The sequence below is a fragment of the Vulpes vulpes genome, chromosome 15 (assembly GCF_048418805.1).
Source record: "Vulpes vulpes isolate BD-2025 chromosome 15, VulVul3, whole genome shotgun sequence".
NCBI lineage: Eukaryota > Metazoa > Chordata > Mammalia > Carnivora > Canidae > Vulpes > Vulpes vulpes.
Genome location: NC_132794.1, coordinates 70358437 through 70378283, shown reverse-complemented (window position 1 = coordinate 70378283; position 19847 = coordinate 70358437). Strand labels below are relative to the sequence as shown.

At 51.5% G+C, this 19847-nt stretch overlaps 1 protein-coding gene across 10 annotated transcripts in view; it reads left to right on the top strand.

Annotated features, from left to right (window-relative positions):
* Positions 1 to 220: 220 nt before the first annotated feature.
* Positions 221 to 19847, top strand: part of MEGF11 (multiple EGF like domains 11) — a 346779-nt gene continuing 327152 nt past the window's right edge. For 4 of the 10 annotated variants that reach the window (XR_011997432.1, XM_072738859.1, XM_072738857.1 and 1 more), the window contains exon 1: positions 622 to 732. Coding sequence is in view for 2 of the 10 variants with exons in the window: in XM_072738858.1 (XP_072594959.1) it covers positions 264 to 294 (31 nt within the window). In the remaining 8 variants the exon portion in view is untranslated. Of the gene's footprint in view, positions 438 to 609; positions 733 to 19847 lie in introns of those variants that run through there. The other 6 variants (XM_072738858.1, XM_072738862.1, XR_011997433.1 and 3 more) reach the window with 6 other exon arrangements.

The following is a 19847-nucleotide window of genomic DNA, read 5'->3' as shown; positions in this document are numbered from 1 at the left end:
AGCCGGTTTCTGGAGTTCCAGTCTCCAGCCCTGGCGGGTCCCTGTCTATCCTCAGCCTGTTACCAGCTGGCCTGGGGGGTACCCCCCTCCCGACAACCCCGGGGGGTGATCTCCCACCCCGAGGTACCCGCAGGTGCAGGCGTTTTGACCCACCCGGAGGGAGGAGGGAGGAGGGAGGAGGGAAGATGAAGGACAGTAGAGGAGGGAAAAGGTTAAAAAGGAAGAGAAAAAAGAGCGAAGAGACACGGAGAGAGGCCAGAGGGATGGGAGAGGACCGAGCCGAAGGGCGAAAAGGCGAGGCGGACGGCAGGCTGGTGGGAAGGGAGGCTGGAAAACCCAGAGACCCGAGGAGAGGGGAAGCCGGAGACGGGCGGAGAGGAAGAGGCAGCGGGCGAGCGAGGGAGGAGAGCGAGGTCTGGGAGCGCCGGGCGGGCGCAGCCGGGAAGGGGGCGGGAGGGGCCGCGCGCGGGGGGCGGGCGCTGGGAGGGGCCGCGCGCGGGGGGCGGCTCCGCAGCGGCCGCGGCTCGTGCGCCCGCCGGTCGCTTGGGCGCTCGGGCGCTGGGTCGCTCGGTCGCTCGGTCGCTCGCCCGCGGGGCCCGCGCCCGCCGCCCGCCGCCCGCCGCCCGCCGCCCGCGCCCGCTCTGCGCTGCCCGCGGCTCCGGCTCCTGCCCGGCGCTCGGCGGCTCGGGCTGCGGAGGACGGGACCGCGCGCCCGGGCGGCCGCGGGAGCAGGTAGGTGGCGCAGCGGGGACGGCGGGGGGTGGGCGCGGGGCCGGGGGCCGGGGGCCGGGGGGCGGCGGCGGGGGCTGCAGCCCCGGGGAGGGGGCTCTGCGGCCCCGCGGCCAAACTTTCCAGCGGCTCCGCGGGGGCCGGGCTGCGGGAGCCGGGTCTGCGCGGGGAGGCGGCGGCGGCGGCGGCGGGGGCGAGGGCGAGGGATGCCCGGGCGTGGGCGAGCGCGGGGGTCCCGGGGTCGCAGGCGCCCGCCCTCCGGCCGCGGGGGGACCCCGGGGCACTCCCGCCCCCGCCGCCCGGGGCGCGCCCCCCGCGCGCGGTGCCTCGGGCGCCCCTCCCGCCGGGAGCCCGCGGGGCGCAGCCAGGTCCCCCGCCCGGGGCCCGCGGGGCGCCTCCCGCCCAGCCCAGCCCCGCCCCGGCCCGGGCCCTGCGCGCTTTTGCTCATTTCATTTTATTTTTTTTGGAGGCGCCAAACGGAACGCGCGCTCCCTTCGCTCCTTCCCATCCCGTCCCTCCGATTCTCCGATTCTCTTCGGGGCAGCCCGGCGGGCTGACTTCCCGGGCGTCCCTCGGGTCCCCCCCCCCCCCCCGCTCCCGAAGTTAAAAGCGAAGCGCGACGCTCCCGGGGCGCGGGCCCCAAGTTCCCAACTTGCCGCCCAGCCTGCGGGGGTCGGAGCTGCGGCGGCGGCGGGAGCGGCGGCGGCCCCGGAGCTACCGAGCGCCAAACCGCCTTCCTCCCGGACTTTATTACCATCGTCTTTTTCTTCTAATGAGTTAGGGGGGAAAAGAAAAAAAAGACTCAAGAAAGGCGCAGCATTGGCCCCCGCGGGCGTCGAGGCCCGCGAGGGAGACGCGGCCCCGGCCGGTCGGGGCGCCCCCGGGTTCCGAGGCCCCAGCCCCCCCCCAGCCCCCCCAGCCCCGTGCCGCTCCGGGACCTGCGCTCCGCGCTCCGTCCTCCGCGGCCGCCCCCGCCCCCGCCCCGGATCCGCCCGCGCTGGCCCGCGTGGTCACGTCCCCTACAAAAATATGTCAAAGTGGCTGCGCTGCGGGATCCCCCGCGCACGGCGCGGGCCTCAGGCGGGTCGGAGGGGCCCTGGGGTGGTTTGGGATCCCGGCGTCTGGGCTGCGGCGCGGGGCCATCGGGGTCCCCTCCCCCTCCCCCTCCCCCTCCCCCCCTCCCCCTCCCCCCCTCCCCCTCCCCCTCCCCCCCCTGCGCTCTGCCGGGGAGGCGGGGTCAACTCCCGGGCCGGTGGCCCCCAGCGGAGGCCGGGGCGGGGCGGGGCGGGGGCGCCCACCGGAGCCTGCGGGGGCGTGGGGTCCCCGAGACCGCAGTGGCCGCCCGTGCGGCTGCCTCCCCGGAGCTGGCGGCCCCAGCTCGCACCGCCTTTGCCGGAGCGCTGCTCGGGCGGTTCTCCCGAAGGGTCTGCAGCGGGCTGGTGCGGCCCTGAGCTGGGGGCTCTGTCCCGGAGCTCCCCGCAGGTTGGCCGGGGTCCCCGGAGGGCGTGGAACCCACCAGCAGGTGCACCCCTCAGCTCCTGTGGCGGGTTTTCCCTCCTGCTCGCCACCCACCATCTCTCTCGGTAGCTCACAGATTGCTTAAGGCCCTAGAAATTCAAGGTCTCCTGGGTCTCCATCGCTTCCTCCCAGCTCACAGATCAGCACACTGAGGCGGGGAGAAGTGAAAGGACTTGCTTAGAGCCGGGTAACGGGGTGGAAGGAAATGTCAACTGGGGCCTCCTGACTTGACTCCTGGTTCAGTTTTTGTTTTGTTTTGTTTTGTTTTATTTTTCCCCCCAATACTCTATGCCGGCATCATTACTTTTTTAGCATGGGGCAGGTGCTTTCTGGCAGGACACGGTGTGGAGGACTGGTCCTGAGTTTAGAGGCAGAGGACTGCAGAGGAAGGGTCTCTTGGTAGCTGCTGTGCTGGGATCACCTCCCAGGACACATCACTGAGGCAACAGTTTGTTGCAAACCTATCCTGTGCCTGCACTGAAGTCTGCAGGTGAAGGGGGCCCTTAGCCCTGACCCAGCCCCATAACGTGCAACCCAGGAGGAGAGCAGTCATTGTCTTTTAGCCACGGAAGCTAGGCGATCTCAGGTGAAATCGCTCTGGGAGGGGGGCAGAGTGATGGATAAGTCTCTGGAGAAGGGAGGATTTGGAATGGAGCCCTGGATAGATTCCAGTGTGGGGAGGAAGATTGTGGGGCACAAGGCTGAGGCACAAAGAGAGGGGCAGGAAAGCTCATGACTTGTTCAGTGACTGGTCAAAGGACAGCGGAGTCAGGGTGGATGAGAATTTGGCTTTTGAGAGAAAAGCACTAGGACGGTTGGAAGAGCCAGCTCCTCAGCGAATTCAGAATTGTGTCCCTAGAGTCTTCTAGCGCAAGGCCTAGGGTGAGCAATTGGCTGGGAAGTCAGCACCCCATGAGGCAAGGGCTATAGTCAGCCTTTTGCTTCTCTTTTACCCTTTTCTACTTGTTGCTTAGCTTTCAAATAGTTCCTTTGCCTCTTCCCATCTGTAACTTTTAGAATTTAGATACTTGAGGGTGTGGAACATACCACTGGACCTACTATGGGCAGGGTGTTCGCCGTGCTTGGACTATTTGGTCAACAGATAGTTTTTAAGCTCCTCCTTTTTGCCAGGCACTGGTCTAAGTGATACACCGATGAACCAGACAGGCTGAGTCCCAGACCTCATGATGCTGATGTTCTAGGTTCCAGTTCTCCATGAGGTAAAGTGTAGATGCGGAATGGAGGCAAATACACAAAAGATGTCTGAAGAAATGGGACAATGTAACAGAGAATTCTGAGCCTCTCCAGTGGTTCAAGGCTCTGAGGTGTAATGCTGGAAGCTGTTGGCTATGAGATTTGGAGATTCTGTGGTCTTCCATGACCCCCGGCTCCTGGTTGCCAAGGGTAACCCAGAGGCAGCTGCATTGAGGACCTTAGATATGGCATTGGGGAACAAACGGCTCTGCAGGGCTCTGCAGAGCTCCTGCCGCCAGAGCACAGGGGGAGGGAGCTGGTGAGTGCTGGCAACTGTGGTCTTGCTAGGTATCCATAGAGACTGGTACCAGGTAACCGTGTACCTCTTAAATTCCAGCATCCACAGCTACTTGAACTCCGTAGCCCCATTGTACAGATGGGTAAATGGAGCCCTGACTCTGCAGATTGGGACAGCTATGCAGAAGGGAGCCCAGTACTGTAGAATCCAGGTATTCCTGATCTCTGATTCGATTTAAAATAATGCTCTTTCCTTCCCATTTTGTAGACTGGCGGTTCTTAGACTTCACTACAGGAGGCTTGTTTAAACACAGATTGCCCTGAAGTTTCTTTTTTTTTGCCCTGAAATTTCTGATCCAGTGGGTCCAGGGCGGGTCCAGTAATTAGAATCTGTAACGAGTTCCCTTGGTCCAGGACCACACTTTGAGAACCACTGTGGTAGAACAAGGGAAAGTGAGAGATTTTCTTGAGGTTATGCAGTGGAGGAGCCTGGGACAAAGGCTATGATTTAGCTCTAGGAACTCCCAGAATTTGCCTATGCATAATCCCCTCCCCCGGACCCCCCAGGAGGCCATAGAATTAAAAGAATATTTTATCTTCATCAGCACACACACAGAGAGAATATATTGCAATGTAATTAGGGAATAAATAGGTGTCATGTGTTGGATGTAGACTCCATGCCCTGTGGCTCTGTGGGGGTTTATTATAGCAGTGGTTATAATTGAAAAGGTGTCATCTGCTTCGAGAACCCCTCATGAAACTTTCATGACCTGGGTGGTCAGTGTCCAAAAAGGCAGGTCTTCTTCATTTAAAAGACAGAAAGTCAGAGGGATTGCTTCTTCTGCTAATGGGACTATCTGTGTTTGACAGTAACTATGCAATGTGTTCTCAGAGGAGAGAGGAAAAAAAAACAATCGAACAGCCAGTGTGAATGGAGAGGGGTTGGAGGAAGTCCACATCACGGGTTTACAGATCTGTTTGTTGAACATTTTGGAATGTTTTGAAACTGTTTCACCTATATTTCTGATGTGAAGCTGTATCTCAGCAGGAGGAAAGGAGAGTTTGTGTTTCAACTTCCGCTGGTTGGGTAAATGTAACAGCACATTTTATCCCCAACGTGTTAATTAGACCCCAAAGAAAAGAACCATAAAAGCGTTGTTTTCCTAAATGCTGGCATTTTTCATCTGGATCCTATTTATTGATTATTTTACAGTTAAGAAGGAGCAAAAAAAAAAAATCCATGTTTTTATAGCAAATAAAGCTGGCTGCAGTAATTATGCAGGCTCAACATGTCTGTTCTGGAGCAGGAAGTTGGAATTTAGCCTGACTCTCAAACATTTGGGTGAGATCTAATTGAGAAAGACATTTCAAAGAACAAATATTTAGGAATGCGGAGTTTCGCTGATGGTCTCTCTGGGCCAAGTGCAAGTACCTTGCTTCTAGCTCCGTCGTCAGAGGTGGAGGATGCTGCAGGGAAGGACCTGGTCGGTAATGTTAAGGCCATAGTCAAATTGTGAGGCTGAAACCTAGAGATAATTAGTGAGGCTTAGGAAAGGGAAGAAAGATGCTTTCAGGGAATATATGTCCCTTGGAACTGATGAGCAAAGGGAGAATCAATCAAGTATAGATCGAACACTTATCGATTGTCCAATCTCGGCACAGGCACAATGAGGGGAGGGACCAGGACTTTTACTTGTTCTGTATCTCCCATAAAGCTTGGCTCAGGTATCTTTAGGGACTGGAGTCCTCTATTGGGGTGAGCATCAGTCAGTGCTGCAAATAGCAGAAAACTTTTTTTTTTAAATTTTTATTTATTTATGATAGTCACACACACACACACACACAGAGAGAGAGAGAGAGAGAGAGAGGCAGAGACGTAGGCAGAGGGAGAAGCAGGCTCCATGTACCGGGAGCCCGATGTGGGATTCAATCCCAGGTCTCCAGGATCGCGCCCTGGGCCAAAGGCAGGCGTCAAACCGCTGCGCCACCCAGGGATCCCAATAGCAGAAAACTTGAACTCAACTGCTTGAAGCAGTAAGGAACTTGGTATCTCTCGTTGTAAGAGGTGTGGGTTATGTCTTCCTCGAGTTTGGTTCTTTCAGTTGTTCAACAGCATCATCAAGATCTAGATTCTTTTCATCCTTCCTTGTCCATAAGGTCACAACAACAGTTCCGGGTATTATACCCTTACAATAAGAAGCAGAGGCAGGAAAGGCGGGAGGGGAACCTTTCTCGAAGGTCCCAGGGCAGACTCTCCCTTGGGTCTCATTGGCTGGAAATGTGAATCACATGACTGTGTACACCAACCACAGGCAAGGGAAGAAGACCATCCTCACTGGCCTAGAACAATCTTGATTTGTGTGTTGGGCGTCAGAGAGGAATGCTCTTGGAAAGAAGTAACCAACGGCACCCGCTATAGAGTTTAAGACTTGGGTTTGAATGGTCTGCCTATTTTTAGCCTTGTGACCCTAGTCAAAGCCTTTTACTTCTTTGAGCCTCAGTTTGCTCATCTGTGTAATGGAGATATATTGGGATGATAAATCCAAATTAATAATTACAGTTGATTGAGATACAAGAAGTAGGTTATTTGAAGATCTGATCTCTGACATCAAAGAATTATGATCTAGTGCAGGAGGCATTGAGAGGACTAGGCTATCAAATAATCAGAGAATAAAGGGTAGGTAAATAATAATGACTTGCAGACCAACCTTGGTGGGAGGAGTATGACATCAGTGGGCAGCACAGTACCTAGGGAAGGCTTCCTGGAGGAGGTGGTTCATGTGCATCCTGGAAATCCAGCATGTACGTATGGATGGGTTATTAGCTCCTTCTGCCCAATATGCTTCCTCTTGCTTTTCTCAGTGGTAAAATGGGGTCATTAGGCCAAGATGAGATCTCATCTCTGTAGTTACAGTGTCTTCGAGAGTCCGAATTCAGCCAGCCGTGATTCTGGCTGGCAGGCAGGTCACGGCTGCTTCCTTACCATCTTGGATTCATGGTTTCTGCTGACCGATCAGTCTCCACCTCTCATACTACCTTTTAGTCACTGATTAGATATTATTGTTATCACTGTTATTATTTGGATATCTAGTTGCCATTGTAAAACTTACATGCCTAAATTGAAATCCGATGTCTTCCCATGTCTCAAGCCATCTGCTCTTCTGGATTCTTCATTTTTGTTGTTGGCACCACCGCCTTCCCAGCTGCTTGGGCTCAAAACCTCAGCTATGCTCTTGATGCCCACCCCCTTCCTCTACTGCCAATATTCATGCACTAATTTTCTCCCTTACATTTCTGGGATAGAAGTCCTCCTTTACAACGGGAGATGTCCTCTTCATTCGGGTTCTTTCTGCCTTGTGCTGGGCCTTGGCACTGGCCTCCTGCTCCTGTCTCCTATCCTGCTCTGGGCACAGTGCATGGGAGTGCACAGGGACATATGTCACAAGGAGCCGTCTGCAGGGCTTTGCAAGTGGTATAGTTTGTAATTCGGAGCCGTCTGCAGGGCTTTGCAAGTGGTATAGTTTGTAATTCGAGGGCAGAGGTGGCAATGAGTCTGGAATCTGCAGACACGTCGTGTGGCTTGTGGGGGGCAGGGGCAGGGCATTTCCCAGCCTCATATCTCTCTTTCTCCTTTGAGCCATCCTAAGACATTGGTTATTTTCCACTTGTTACCTTACATTTTTTTCTGTAGTCTTTAGTTGATGAAGCCCAAACTCTTCAAATGGACATTCCAAAGCTGTGCTGCCTCACCAGCCCTACCTGCTAGGACTCACCATCCCTGCCATCCCCAAGCCTGCTTCAAATCCTGTCTTTCTCTGTGTTTAAGCTGAGCCACCCTCTCCTAAGGCCGGTGTTAGAGGGACATCCCCGACCACCAGAGCCCACAGTGATCTCAGAAGCATTGATCTTTCCTTCTCCTGAACTTGTGTAGTAATTACGCTATACCACCAATTCCGTACATGCTGATATGATGCTGGTGTCATTGTTCTGCATCTGGCTGGAATGTTCCTTATCTTCCCGATTGGACGTGAGACCACGGAGGTCCGAGGTGGGGTGGGGGTAGATACTTCTTCGCATCCAGCATTGTGGCCAGCAGGCACCTGGCACCTCCATGTGTTTTTATTGAATTAATAAATCATACAAATAGAGGAAGTAAGATTATTTGCCTGAGTCGTCAATCTTTACTGTTTTTTTTTCTTTCTTTTTTTAACTTGAATTTAGGGAAGGGACTAAATTTGATGACTGTCTGCTGTCTGCTGGGTACTACTTTAGGTGATTTTTCAGAAACTGTTTTAGATCGGCCTTGGAAGACCCCTGGGAAGTTGGGATTATTGTTGTCATTTTACTGATGAGAAAAATGGAGGCTGGGAGAGGTGAAGCGGCTTGCCAAGCTTGCTCAGCCAGCGGGAGGCAGAGTGAGGGCCAAGGTCAGGCTCTTTCTTCTGTGTCTGTTTCATATATCTTTGTGAGGTTCTCCTGACCCTATGGTGCTGTGTTCTCTCAGATTCTTTTTTCTATTTGCTGTGTCCCCCTGCCTCCTTCTGTCACCTGTCTCTGATGAGACCCAGACCCTGTTTTGTCCGGAGAGTGTTTGGGGACTTTTAAAGCTCTGATGATGGGGCACCTTGGGTGGCTCAGTGCTTGAGTGTCTGCCTTTGGCTCAGGTCATGATCCGAGGGTCCTGGGATCAAGTCCCACATCAGGCTGCAGGGAGCCTGCTTCTCCCTCTGCCTGTGTCTCTGCCTCTCTCTCTGTGTCTCTCATGAATAAATAAATAAAATCTTTAAACAAAAAAACAAAATAAAACAAAAAAACTCTGACGTTTCCTGTGACTCTTCCTGAGGACCTGCTCCTCCTGTTAGGTTGTGGCTCATAGTGATCACTCACCTTTTTACCTTGACTCTCTTTCCGGCCACCTGCAAGCCTGGGCTAGAGATTTCTTTAGAGCATAAAACATCCTGCTAGTGGACTCAAGCCGGGCTTGAGCCAGGTTTTCTGAACTCCTCCGCCCTTCCTCTCCCCCATCCCACCCTTTGTGTCCATCCACCCTCACCTGCCACCACTCCTATTCTTGTGTCTCGGGTATCACCTGTGGAAGGAAGACACCGCTGATTTCAGCAGGAGTATGGTCTGTTGGAGGAGTCTCCAGCTCCAGGACTTCTGACAGGCATTCTTCTGTCCTCTGGTTCGTTTGTTCGTTCACTCATTCATTCATTCATTCATTCATTCATTCATTCATTCATTCTGTAAATACTGCATATTGACCACATGTTGAACATAGCAGAGAATGAAACAGTCTTTGCCTTCGTGGAGCTTGTATTGAAATGAGGGGAGACAGATGGTAAAAACCAAACACATTATATAATATACTTTGTGATGATTATAATGAAGAAAGATAACAAGGGAGAGGGGTATATGTGGCAATGGGATGCTGCTGTCTTATACAGTGTGGTCAGGGAAGGCCTCTCTGATGGTGACATTGGAGCAGAGACTGAGAGGGAGGCTGCCTTGTGGACATCAGGGGGCAGGGAGCACTGAGCAGAGGGAAGAGCCAGTGCAAATGCCCTGAGGTGAGAGCTTGCCTGGTGAGTCTGAGGATCAGCAAGAAGGTGGCAATGGAGACACAGAAGGGAGCTTGGTAGGGTGTGAGACTCCTCATCTGCAGCCTCCCCCTTGTTTCAGAAAACTGTCATCCTTCTCACAGCTGTTGCTACTGGCTGAAATAACCGCTCAGCAGGTCCCACTTGACCAGCACAGCTCAGCTGTGGCCCCCACCCTGTAGAGGGCTCCTGTCTCTGCTATCTCTTGTCCGTCTACCTCTGCTCTGAGTTCCTACAGCTCTTTCCTCTTCACTGCACAGCTGAGCCCTGGATTGCCTGTCCGCTGGTTCCCTTCCCCTGGGGTGTTCTGGTCACACCTCCCCAACCAACTAGCCCATCAAAACTGGTTTCTTTCCCCACCCTAGAAGCCAGCCCAGAGTGGGGCTCTGTGTCTACCCATTGGTGATGCTGGTGTCAGAGGCGGGAAGGAGGTGGAAGCTTCTTTGCACTAAGCCCAGTGTCCCTACACGATAGACAGGAAATCTTTTATTCCAGGCATTCTTGGGGCACTTTGAGCTGGGACCCTCTGGTGCTGCTGCGAGCAGGAGGAGGAATCTACCTTTCCCATGACTTGGATGCAGCTTTGGCTCTGAATGGGGGAGGGAGAGGAGCTGAGACGTGGAGGAAGCCGGCTTTTTTATCAGCCTTTATTGCTTGTTTGGGTGAGGAGTAAGATGTTTCAGGAGCAAACGAAGAAGGAGTTCATTCACCCCGGGTTTGGGAGACCTCCCTGCCATCCGGGGCAGGAATTCTGGGTGCCGTGGTTGACTTGTGAGTGACCTTGGGTGAGTCATTTAACCTTTGCCTGTTCTATTACAGTTTCTTTTCAGCCAAGCCACCCATCTCCCCACCCATTGTTGAAAGAAATGACCAATAAACCTGATTTTAATTTATTCATCCACACACACACACACACACACACACACACACAAGTGGGGGGGGGGTGGGGAGGGAGAAGCAGGCTCCCTGCTGAACCAGACCAGGGTTCCATCCTAGGACCAGAGATCATGACCTGAGCTGAAGGCAGGTTCTTAACCAACTGAGTCACCCAGGCACCCCTCAATAAACCTGATTTTTTAAGGACCTTAATGATTCCCTTGGTTCTTTCTTTTTTCTTCTCTTCTCTTCTCTTCTCTTCTCTTCTCTTCTCTTCTCTTCTCTTCTCTTCTCTTCTCTTCTTTCTTTCTTTCAGAAAGAGAGCCTGGGTGAGGGGGGCGGGGGCAGAGGGAGAGAATCTTCAAGCAGAGTCCCTATGGGGGGCTCAGAGGGGCTTGGTGGGCTCGATCCCGTGAGCCATGAGATCATGACCCCAGCCAAAACCAAGAGCCACATGCTCACCTGACTGAGCCACCCAGGCGCCCCTCCCTGGGTTTGTTTCTGCCTTAATTTTCAGGCCAATGGTTTTAAAACTTCAGAAATGTGCAGATGGTTGCACTTTAAATGGGGAGAAAGCTTCCCACAGACCTCTAATATTGTCTTAAATTATTAATATAATATTTAAATATATAAATACAAAACTGGGCATAAATAACCTATGCTTATAACTCTTACACAGTATTAAATTCCAAACAAGTTTATAAATTAAAATGCAAACTACAGAGCCAGTAATACTCAGATTAACAATATTAATTTGACGTGATAGACACTGTTTTTCCATTAAGATTAAATCACCCCTTGCTACAGATTGTGGTTTTGGCTGCATGGAGCATTTTGGCTGCTTCCTCCGCCGTGTGCCCTGTGGTGACTCACCTGTCCTATTACATTTCTCAACTGGAGTGACTGTGAAACCTTTGTCCCTACAGCCTGCTGAGGGGTCATTCGGCTGGCCCTTGGCACAAAAACATTTGTGTGTTAGGATGCTGCTTTTTTTCTCATTAGCCTGCACAATTAAAGGAGCTCTATTTAATTCTAGTGCAACAGCAGACCCTGGTGCAAAGCTGAGCATTGAGACCCAGTGTCCCTGCTTGGTCTTTGAAATAAAAACACAACCCTGATCGTTGCAGCGCCTGGAGAACCCCTGCTTGAGAACAACTGTTGAACACTCTGAATAGCGCCCCCAGTGGTCTGCAAGTTAATGCGAAAGTTGCTGCTGATTTTTCAGCAATCATAATAACAGAAAACTATGTCCTGAGCCTTTGTTATGTGCTGTTTTTTCAAGAGGTACATAGACTAGAGGTGGGTAGATAACTCCATTGTACAGATGAGAAGGCTGAGGCTCAGAGAGATTTACTCACCAGGGTCCCATTGATCATTGGCAGCATCTGGATTCCACTCAAATCTGCAAAACTCAAAACCCATGAGCTTCCCACCAGGCTGCACTGCCTCCCCATCTACAGGCCCTCACCAGGTTTCAGGCACTTTGAGCAATCAGAGTACAAGGACTCTGGAGTAATCGGGATCCTCTGGATTCTCACAGTGGTGGAGCAGTTAAGACATGTTATTTGTGCAAAAAGGAGAAGTGAAGCCAAGGAAAAAGCAAGATAGCACTTAATAATGGTCCTCAGATCCTTAGGAGGCTTTAGCTGGCAGTGCCAGGGGATAGAACCTTCCCTGAAGGCCCCTGGGAGGAGTGCATGCTGGTTATTGCAGGAGAGGTAACTTAACAATGCTTACCTTTTTTAGGACTTCCCATTTGAGTGAGCAGTTTTTTTGGTGCATTTATTTTCAAGTTTGTGAGTTTTTTAAAAAAATTATTGTGGTAAATACATATAACATAAAATTTACCGCCTTAACTATTTTTAAGTGTACATTCCTAATATTGCGTGGTCAGTGCTACCATTCATTTCTGTAGTTATCTAGTTTGTGTTTTATAACAACTTTGCAGGTTATTGTCAGAAATGGGGGCCCAAACATGCACATGAGAAAATGCTCTGCATCACTTGCCATCAGGGAAATACAAATCAAAACCACAATGAGATACCACCTCACACCAGTGAGAATGGGGAAAATTAACAAGGCAGGAAACAACAAATGTTGGAGAGGATGCGGAGAAAAGGGAACCCTCTTACACTGTTGGTGGGAATGTGAACTGGTGCAGCCACTCTGGAAAACTGTGTGGAGGTTCCTCAAAGAGTTAAAAATAGACCTGCCCTACGACCCAGCAATTGCACTGTTGGGGATTTACCCCAAAGATTCAGATGCAACGAAACTTCGGGACACCTGCACCCCGATGTTTCTATCAGCAATGGCCACAATAGCCAAACTGTGGAAGGAGCCTCGGTGTCCATCGAAAGATGAATGGATAAAGAAGATGTGGTTTATGTATACAATGGAATATTACTCAGTGATTAGAAACGACAAATACCCACCATTTGCTTCAACGTGGATGGAACTGGAGGGTATGATGCTGAATGAAATAAGTCAATCGGAGAAGGACAAGCAGTGTATGTTCTCATTCATTTGGGGAATATAAATAATAGTGAAAGGGAATATAAAGGAAGGGAGAAGAAATGTTGGGAAATATCAGGAAGGGAGACAGAACATAAAGACTCCTAACTCGGGGAAACGAACTAGGGGTGGTGGAAGGGGGGAGGAGGGCGGGTGTTGGAGGGGAATGGGTGACGGGCACTGAGGTGGACACTTGACGGGATGAGCACTGGGTGTTTTTCTGTATGTTGGTAAATTGAACACCAATAAAAATTAATTAAAAAAAAAAAATGGGGGCCCAGAGAGTTTGAGTGACTTGCCCAAACTCCTACCCTAAACCTGATGCCTGCCTTGCAACAGTGACTTTGAGGGACAGTGGCAGGCTTGGTTTCCTGGAGGCTTGCGTGGGGACATGTGAGGTAGTCAGACTTCCTGAGATAAAGGCTAGATGGGTTGACCCCAGAGTGTGTTCTGGTATTGATTCTGTGGGTCAGGGTAGGGGCGACTTACTCCTGTTGATTTAGGACCCACCCACCTTTCATCAGAGCAAAAATTATTTAAAGATTTTGTTTATTTGAGAGAGAGAGTGTAGATAAGTGGGGATGGGGAAGGAGGGGCAGAGGGAGAGGGAGAGGGAGAGGGAGAAGCAGACTGGCTGCTGAGTGTGGAGCCTGAGATGGGGCCTGATTCCATCCCTGATCCCTGATCCCTGAGATCATGACCTGAGCTGAAGGCAGATACTTAACTGACTGAGCCCTAGAGCCCTAGAGCAAAAATTATTTAAAACCCACTTCTGCCCTTCCCCTGCCTGACCTGCCTGGTTCATCATCCAAGCTTAGAATAAGTACAATAATTAAAAACACCCCAAAACTTTTTTATCCTGCAGGATATGAGCAATAATCTACATATGCAAATAAATGGCATGCTAGTCTCCATGAATATTAATTTGGAAAGAGACTCTGAGGCCCTAAATACACTTAAAAGCAACAATTTGTCATTTTGTAACTCCTCCTGGCTCGCTCCGATAATCACGGCCTTATTATATTTTAAGATTCCTCTGCTCTCAGCTGACCTCCCTTCTGAGACCCTTGAGGTTACCAGGGGGATGTCCTCAATTGGCAGATCAGAGGGCTGGGGGTGATGGGTGATTCGTGACCCTGGAGCTAGTGTGATCCTTGTCCTTCCCTGGTGGAGATTCAGGCACTGGCGCTTCTCGGATCCCAGCATTAGCAGCGAGTCCCCCAAGGCCAGGGAACAGTTTTGGGGAACACTGTGGGACAACTGTCAGCGTCATGCTCTTGTGCTGTCAGGGAGATGGAAGGGGTCTTGGGAATCAGCTTGTCCTACCTCTCACAGGCAAATTAGGAAACATACCCTGGGATGGGGGTGGGGAGTGGCCTGCCCAAGGTAACATAGTGACTTAATGGCAGGCAGCAAGAAATCTTACTCATTCTTGCCCTGAAAAGTGTATTTCTTCTGGAGTGTGTTTTTGTAGGATGGGGTGGGTAGGGTGGCATTTAAAGTTTGTATACTTTGGAGGAGAGAGTCATTCTTCTACTGTGAACGTTCTCTCAGAGATAGGCAGCTACTAAAAATCCAGTCTTGTCTCCCATTTGGGTGGAAAGAAAGGATTTCCTTCCAACCCCAGTAGATTTCCAGAATGAATGTGAGGTTGCATCCTGGAGCATACCCCAGCTGAAGTGATGGAAGTGGGAGGAATATCTCTGAGGGAGCCAGATGGGGTTAAGGACTGGCTGAGGAGGACAGAGAGGTGGAAGGGGGTGGGATTGACAGGAATTTCTATGTCCCACCGTGCAGGGGAGGCTCCACTGGGCCATAGGGGGAGAATGTTGCAGCATCATGGTTCTACAAGAAGTTATCAGTTCACCTTTGGGCCTTTCTTTCTTTGTCTCTCTCTCTTTTTCTCCTCCTCCTCCTCCTCCTCTTCCTCCTCCTCCTCCTTCTCCTCCTTTAAAGATTATTTATTTATTTGACAGAGAGAGCCAGAGAGCACAAGCAGGGGGAACAGCAGAGGGAGAGAGAGAAACAGGCTCCCCGTTGATCAGGGATCCTGATGAGGGGCTCAATCCCAGGACCCTGGGATCATGACCTGAGCTGAAGGCAGATTCTTTTTTTTTTTTTTTTTTAAATTTTATTTATTTACGATAGTCACACACGCAGAGAGAGAGAGAGAGAGAGAGAGAGAGACAGAGACATAGGCAGAGGGAGAAGCAGGCTCCATGCACCAGGAGCCCGACATGGGATTCGATCCCGGGTCTCCAGGATCGCGCCCTGAGCCAAAGGTAGGCGCTAAACTGCTGCGCCACCCAGGGATCCCCTGAAGGCAGATTCTTTTTTTTTTTTTTAATTTATTTTTTATTGGTGTTCAATTTACCAACATACAGAATAACACCCAGTGAAGGCAGATTCTTAACCCACTGAGCCACCCAGGAGCCTCTGGGCTTCATTTTCCTTGTTAGTAAATATTGAGATAATTAATCACCCCCCCCCCCTTTTTTTTTGAGAGGGCACAAGCACGGAGAGGGGCAGAGGGAGAGGGAGAGAGAATCCTAAGCAGCCTCCAACTCAGCATGGAGCCCACCGTGGGGCTCCGTCTCTCTACCCTGAGATTATGACCTGGGTGGAAATCAAGAGTCAGATCCCTATCGGACTGAGCTACATAGGTGCCCCCACCCCCACTTCTTAATGTTGCTTTGTAAAGATTAAATAAGGATTTTAAGTTCCTTCATCACTCCTGGCACAGAGTAGGTGTTCAGCACATGTAGACTCCTTTCTTTTCCAGATGGATGGTCTTGACTGGCTGCACTGGGTCAGGATGGGTATGTGTGCGTTGGTGCATGTGTGGGGGGCTCCGTGTCTGTGATGTGTGTGTCTGCGTGTGTTTGTGTTTTAGAGTGTGGGGTGTAGTAGGTACGTATGTGTGTGAGCCTGTGTGCCTTTGTGTTTGTTAGTGTCTGTGTGTCCGTGTGTCAGGGTTTCTAGGAGAGTGTGCTGCGCTGTAATGAGAGACAGAGAGGCAGAGACACAGGCAGAGGGAGAAGCAGGCTCCTCGCGGGGAGCCCGACGTGGGACTCGATCCCGGGACCCCAGGATCACGACCTGAACCAAAGGCAGACGCCCAACCCCTGAGCCACCCAGGTGTCCCCTGGCCCCTTCCTAATTGCCCTCCGAGGGCCTCCCTCTACCTCCCTCTAGAGGCACTCTGGCGCCTGCTCTCTGAGTCATTTGCATTAAGTTTGCAACATTTGCATATCATTTACATGGTCTACACAGACTCTGCTTTCAGTCCTGCAGTTTTCAAGGTAAAATGTAGCTGCTCTTCTTGAAGGGTCATTATGTTAAGAATTGCGGCGTTTTCTTTTCTCTCTGGTCCAGAACTCCCTCTCAGAATTGCCCCGCCCCCCCCCCCCCCCCCCCCCCCCCCCCCCGAGGATGGAAGCCCCAGAAACCTGTTTTACCCTCCGTTTGCAAAGGGGACCGGTTCAGTGGGTACAGGCCCTGGGGCCCTGCGAGGTGTATTTCTGGGGAGAAGACTTTCTTATTCTGTGGGTAGTGGCTTCTGAGCAGAGTCCACTGTGTCATGTCGCACCAGGGACAGATAAGAGTCCAGCTTGTGCCCTTGTGCCTGCTTCTCAGGCTCCCACTGACTCACCCTTGAGGGGATGGGCAGGAAGGGCCACCTTGGGTTTTCAGCACCCCTATACCTGTTCCTGCCTGGGAACGGACTGTGAGACCAGGCTGAGTGGGAGACAAGGAGCAAAGAATGTCTTTTCTTTCAAACGCGTGTTGTATAATTAATGATATCTCTATGCCGCAGAAACTACCAGCCCAAAAAGTTTCCCCAGTTGGGGCTGTGCCCCTAAAGTGTCTTCCTTATGGGCCCTCACTATCCTTGACATTCCCTCCCTTAGATATGGGTTTGAGTCCTGGCTGCATGGTTTGGGGCAAGTTACCTACAAGTTATAGATTGTCTGAGAGCCCTTTTTCTCATCTGCAAAAGTGGAAATGATACTAGTACTTAATACTAATAATAGTACCTGGGGTTGTTGTACAGATTAAATGAACAATGCAGGTAAAGGGCTTAGCTTAGTGCTTTGCACATAATAAAGATTCAGTGAGTGTTAGCATCTCCAGTCCCCATGGGCTCCATTAAAAAAACAGAGGTTCTAGAGAATGTCTTTTACATTCTAGTATAAATCGTTCATCAGATACTTTTTAGACTGCATACAGACAACAGGCTGCAGCCTTGAATCCCTTCAGTGCCTTTTAGGGAGTCGAGTCCCCAGGACACTCTGGGGGAAACATATGCAGAAGCAGCATGGACGCAAGAGATTCCTTGTCTGTACCTCTAAGGATCCAGGTCCCCACCGTCCCCTGATTGAAGGGTCAGCAGTATCTGGTTTCTTTCTCAAAATCTTCTCTTGTATGTCTTTACTGTAAGCAAGGCCCTGCTGGACATCAAAAGCCATCCATGGCTGAGCAGATCTGGGGTTTCCCAGAAAACAGACTTTGAGGCAAAACTTGGTGCTAGTGCTTTACAGAGGCCAGGTAGGGGAGCAGTCCCAGGGCGAGGAGAGCGCAGGGAAAGGGGAAGTAAGACAAGGAAGGAGGAAAAGCAAATGTCCGGGGCCACAGCTCCTGGAGGACAAAAAGCTGGTTGCTTAGACAGGAGGGATGTCTCTGGAGGCTAGGTGGTGCCACTGTGACCCAGAAGAGTTTGAGGGTGGGAGGGAGAGTTTATCTGCCTACATCGTGGTTTTTCCCCCACGGCATTAACCTTCTCGCACTTCTGGGTCATCTCCTGTGGGTAGCCACTGGAGAAGCCAATCTCATGCCCCGTGGCATGGCACTCAGCTGAGTCCGGGAGTGGTGAGAACAGCCAGTTCCTTCGTGTGTCCAGTGGGTCAAACCTGGGCAGCGGAGCTGCTATGGCTCCCGTGATGCATGCAGTGAAGGCTGTGCCAGGGCCCAGCCTTCCCCTTGGGGGAGGTTGAGATAGCCCACGGCGTTGGATGAGACCCTATGGGGGTGGCGGCCCTGCCCACCGTGGAGAAGGCTGATGGTTCAGGGGGCAGATGGGACCAAGCAAATCTGGGAAGGGACCTAAACGGGGTCTGATCCAGCCACTGTTAGTTAATTACTCCACTGTGAGGGCCAGTGCTGGAGTCTGGCCCTTATTCTGCAGGCAGCAGGGAGCCAGCAGACACCTGCTTAGCTAGGACAGGGTATATATTAGTCTGCCCAGGTGCCATAACAAAATACCGTAGCCTGGCTGGCTGCAACTACAGAAATTCATTTTCCCTCAGTTCTGGAGGCTGGAAGTCCAAGAGCAAGATTCCAGCCAGTTTGGTTTCTGGAGCTCTCTTCTTGGCTAGCAGATGGCTACCTTCTTGCTGTGGGCTCATATGGCTTTTTCTGGGATGTGTTCCCTCTCAGGGAGGGAGGAGATGGAGAGAGAGAGAGAGTGGTGTGAGCTTATGCTGATATCTTTTCTTATAAGGACACTAATCCTATCAGATCAGGGCCTCACCCTATGACCTCATTTGACCTTAGCTACTTAGCTTACTCCAAATACAGCAACACTGAGGGTTAGGGCTCCAAGACGTGAAATTTGGGGGAACACCCTCAGTTCATAACACAAGGGTTTTTTGGAGAAGGTCTGCTTTCAGGTCTGCTTGTCACTGAACACAAAGAGTCAGGCATGAGTGTTCCCAGAAGCCCTGGCGTTCCCAACTCAGGGCTTACTGTGGAGTTTCATTCAGTGGCGGGTCCCCCTATAACACCCATACATGTCTTAACCAGAGGGGAGAATGTTCCTTCTGGGTGAGGCATGGTGATTCAGAGTACCAGGTCAGGGACGGGAGTGCCTGGGGTGAACCCCAGCTCTACCATTTAAAAGCTGGGTGACCTTGGGCAGGTGATGAAATGTCTATTGAACACTTGATACGTGCCTGGCTCACTTGAGCTGGTGGGGATGTAGCAGTAAACAATACAAGACAAGCAGACTGAACTCTGTCCCCCGTGGAGCTTACATTCTAGTGGAGGGAGCCAGGCTAAAACCAAAATCAGTTATAGGTGACGGAGCATATTTGAAGATGACAAGCGATGTGGGGAAAAGCAGGAAAGGTGAAGTGATGGCGGGGGGGGGGGGGGGGGGTGGCAGCTTAAAATGGAGTGGTTAGAGAGGATCTCAGCAAAGAGGTGGCATTGAAGTAATAGCCTGAAGGCGGTAAGGGAGTAATGCTGGTCTGTAGGGGAGTGCTCTCTGTGCCTCAGTTTACTCACTTGTACAATGGGTTGTGATAGCACCTAATGCACACAGCTGCTTTGAGACCAAAGTGAATTAATCCATGCAGTGGGCTTCGAGCATGTTCTCATCATCACTGCTGCTCAGGTAGGAGCCTGTCCCTGCTGCCTCTGGGAGGCACACCTGGGCACCAGACTACAAGGGCTTTTGGTGGCCTTCATCTCTCCAGGGGTGGGAGTGGCTCTTCTCCAACTCTCTCTATCTCCTCATTAAAAGGGGACACACCGCCTGCAGTTTGCGAAGCAACATGTATTTTCTTTCTACTCGAGCATCTAACTCCCAGAGGGAATTGCAGAAGAGCCTTTAGCAAAATCCAGGTTTGGGAAGCAGCTTCAAGGCTTTCTCGGGTGGGTGTATCTGCAGACTGAGTGGGGCAGGTGTTTCTAGTCGGGCTGAGGGGATGGGGATGTGGGGATGGGGATGTCCACCTGGACAAGCAGACCCACAGCAGGTGGGACCCGGGCCAGGCTCTGCTACCCGGTTCCTTGCTGTGTGGCCGTGCGGCCCTCATCAGCAGGCACGGACAGTCCCACCAGCAATCGAGACACCATTATTTACTATTGCAGAGATTTTTGTGGCTGTGATTTACCACCACCGTGAGGCCTCGGGACCTAAATCCCAGTAGCCCTCAGTATAGATATTGCATCTAATCAATCCTCTATTACCATGCAAATACATCCTATAGGCTACTGATATCTTTTCCGTTCAAACACTTAATACATAATTAATGAGACATCTAATGCCATAGAAGACACCTACCCAAGAAGCTTCCTGCTATAATTTATACCCACCCAGACAAAAAAGATTGGTTCATT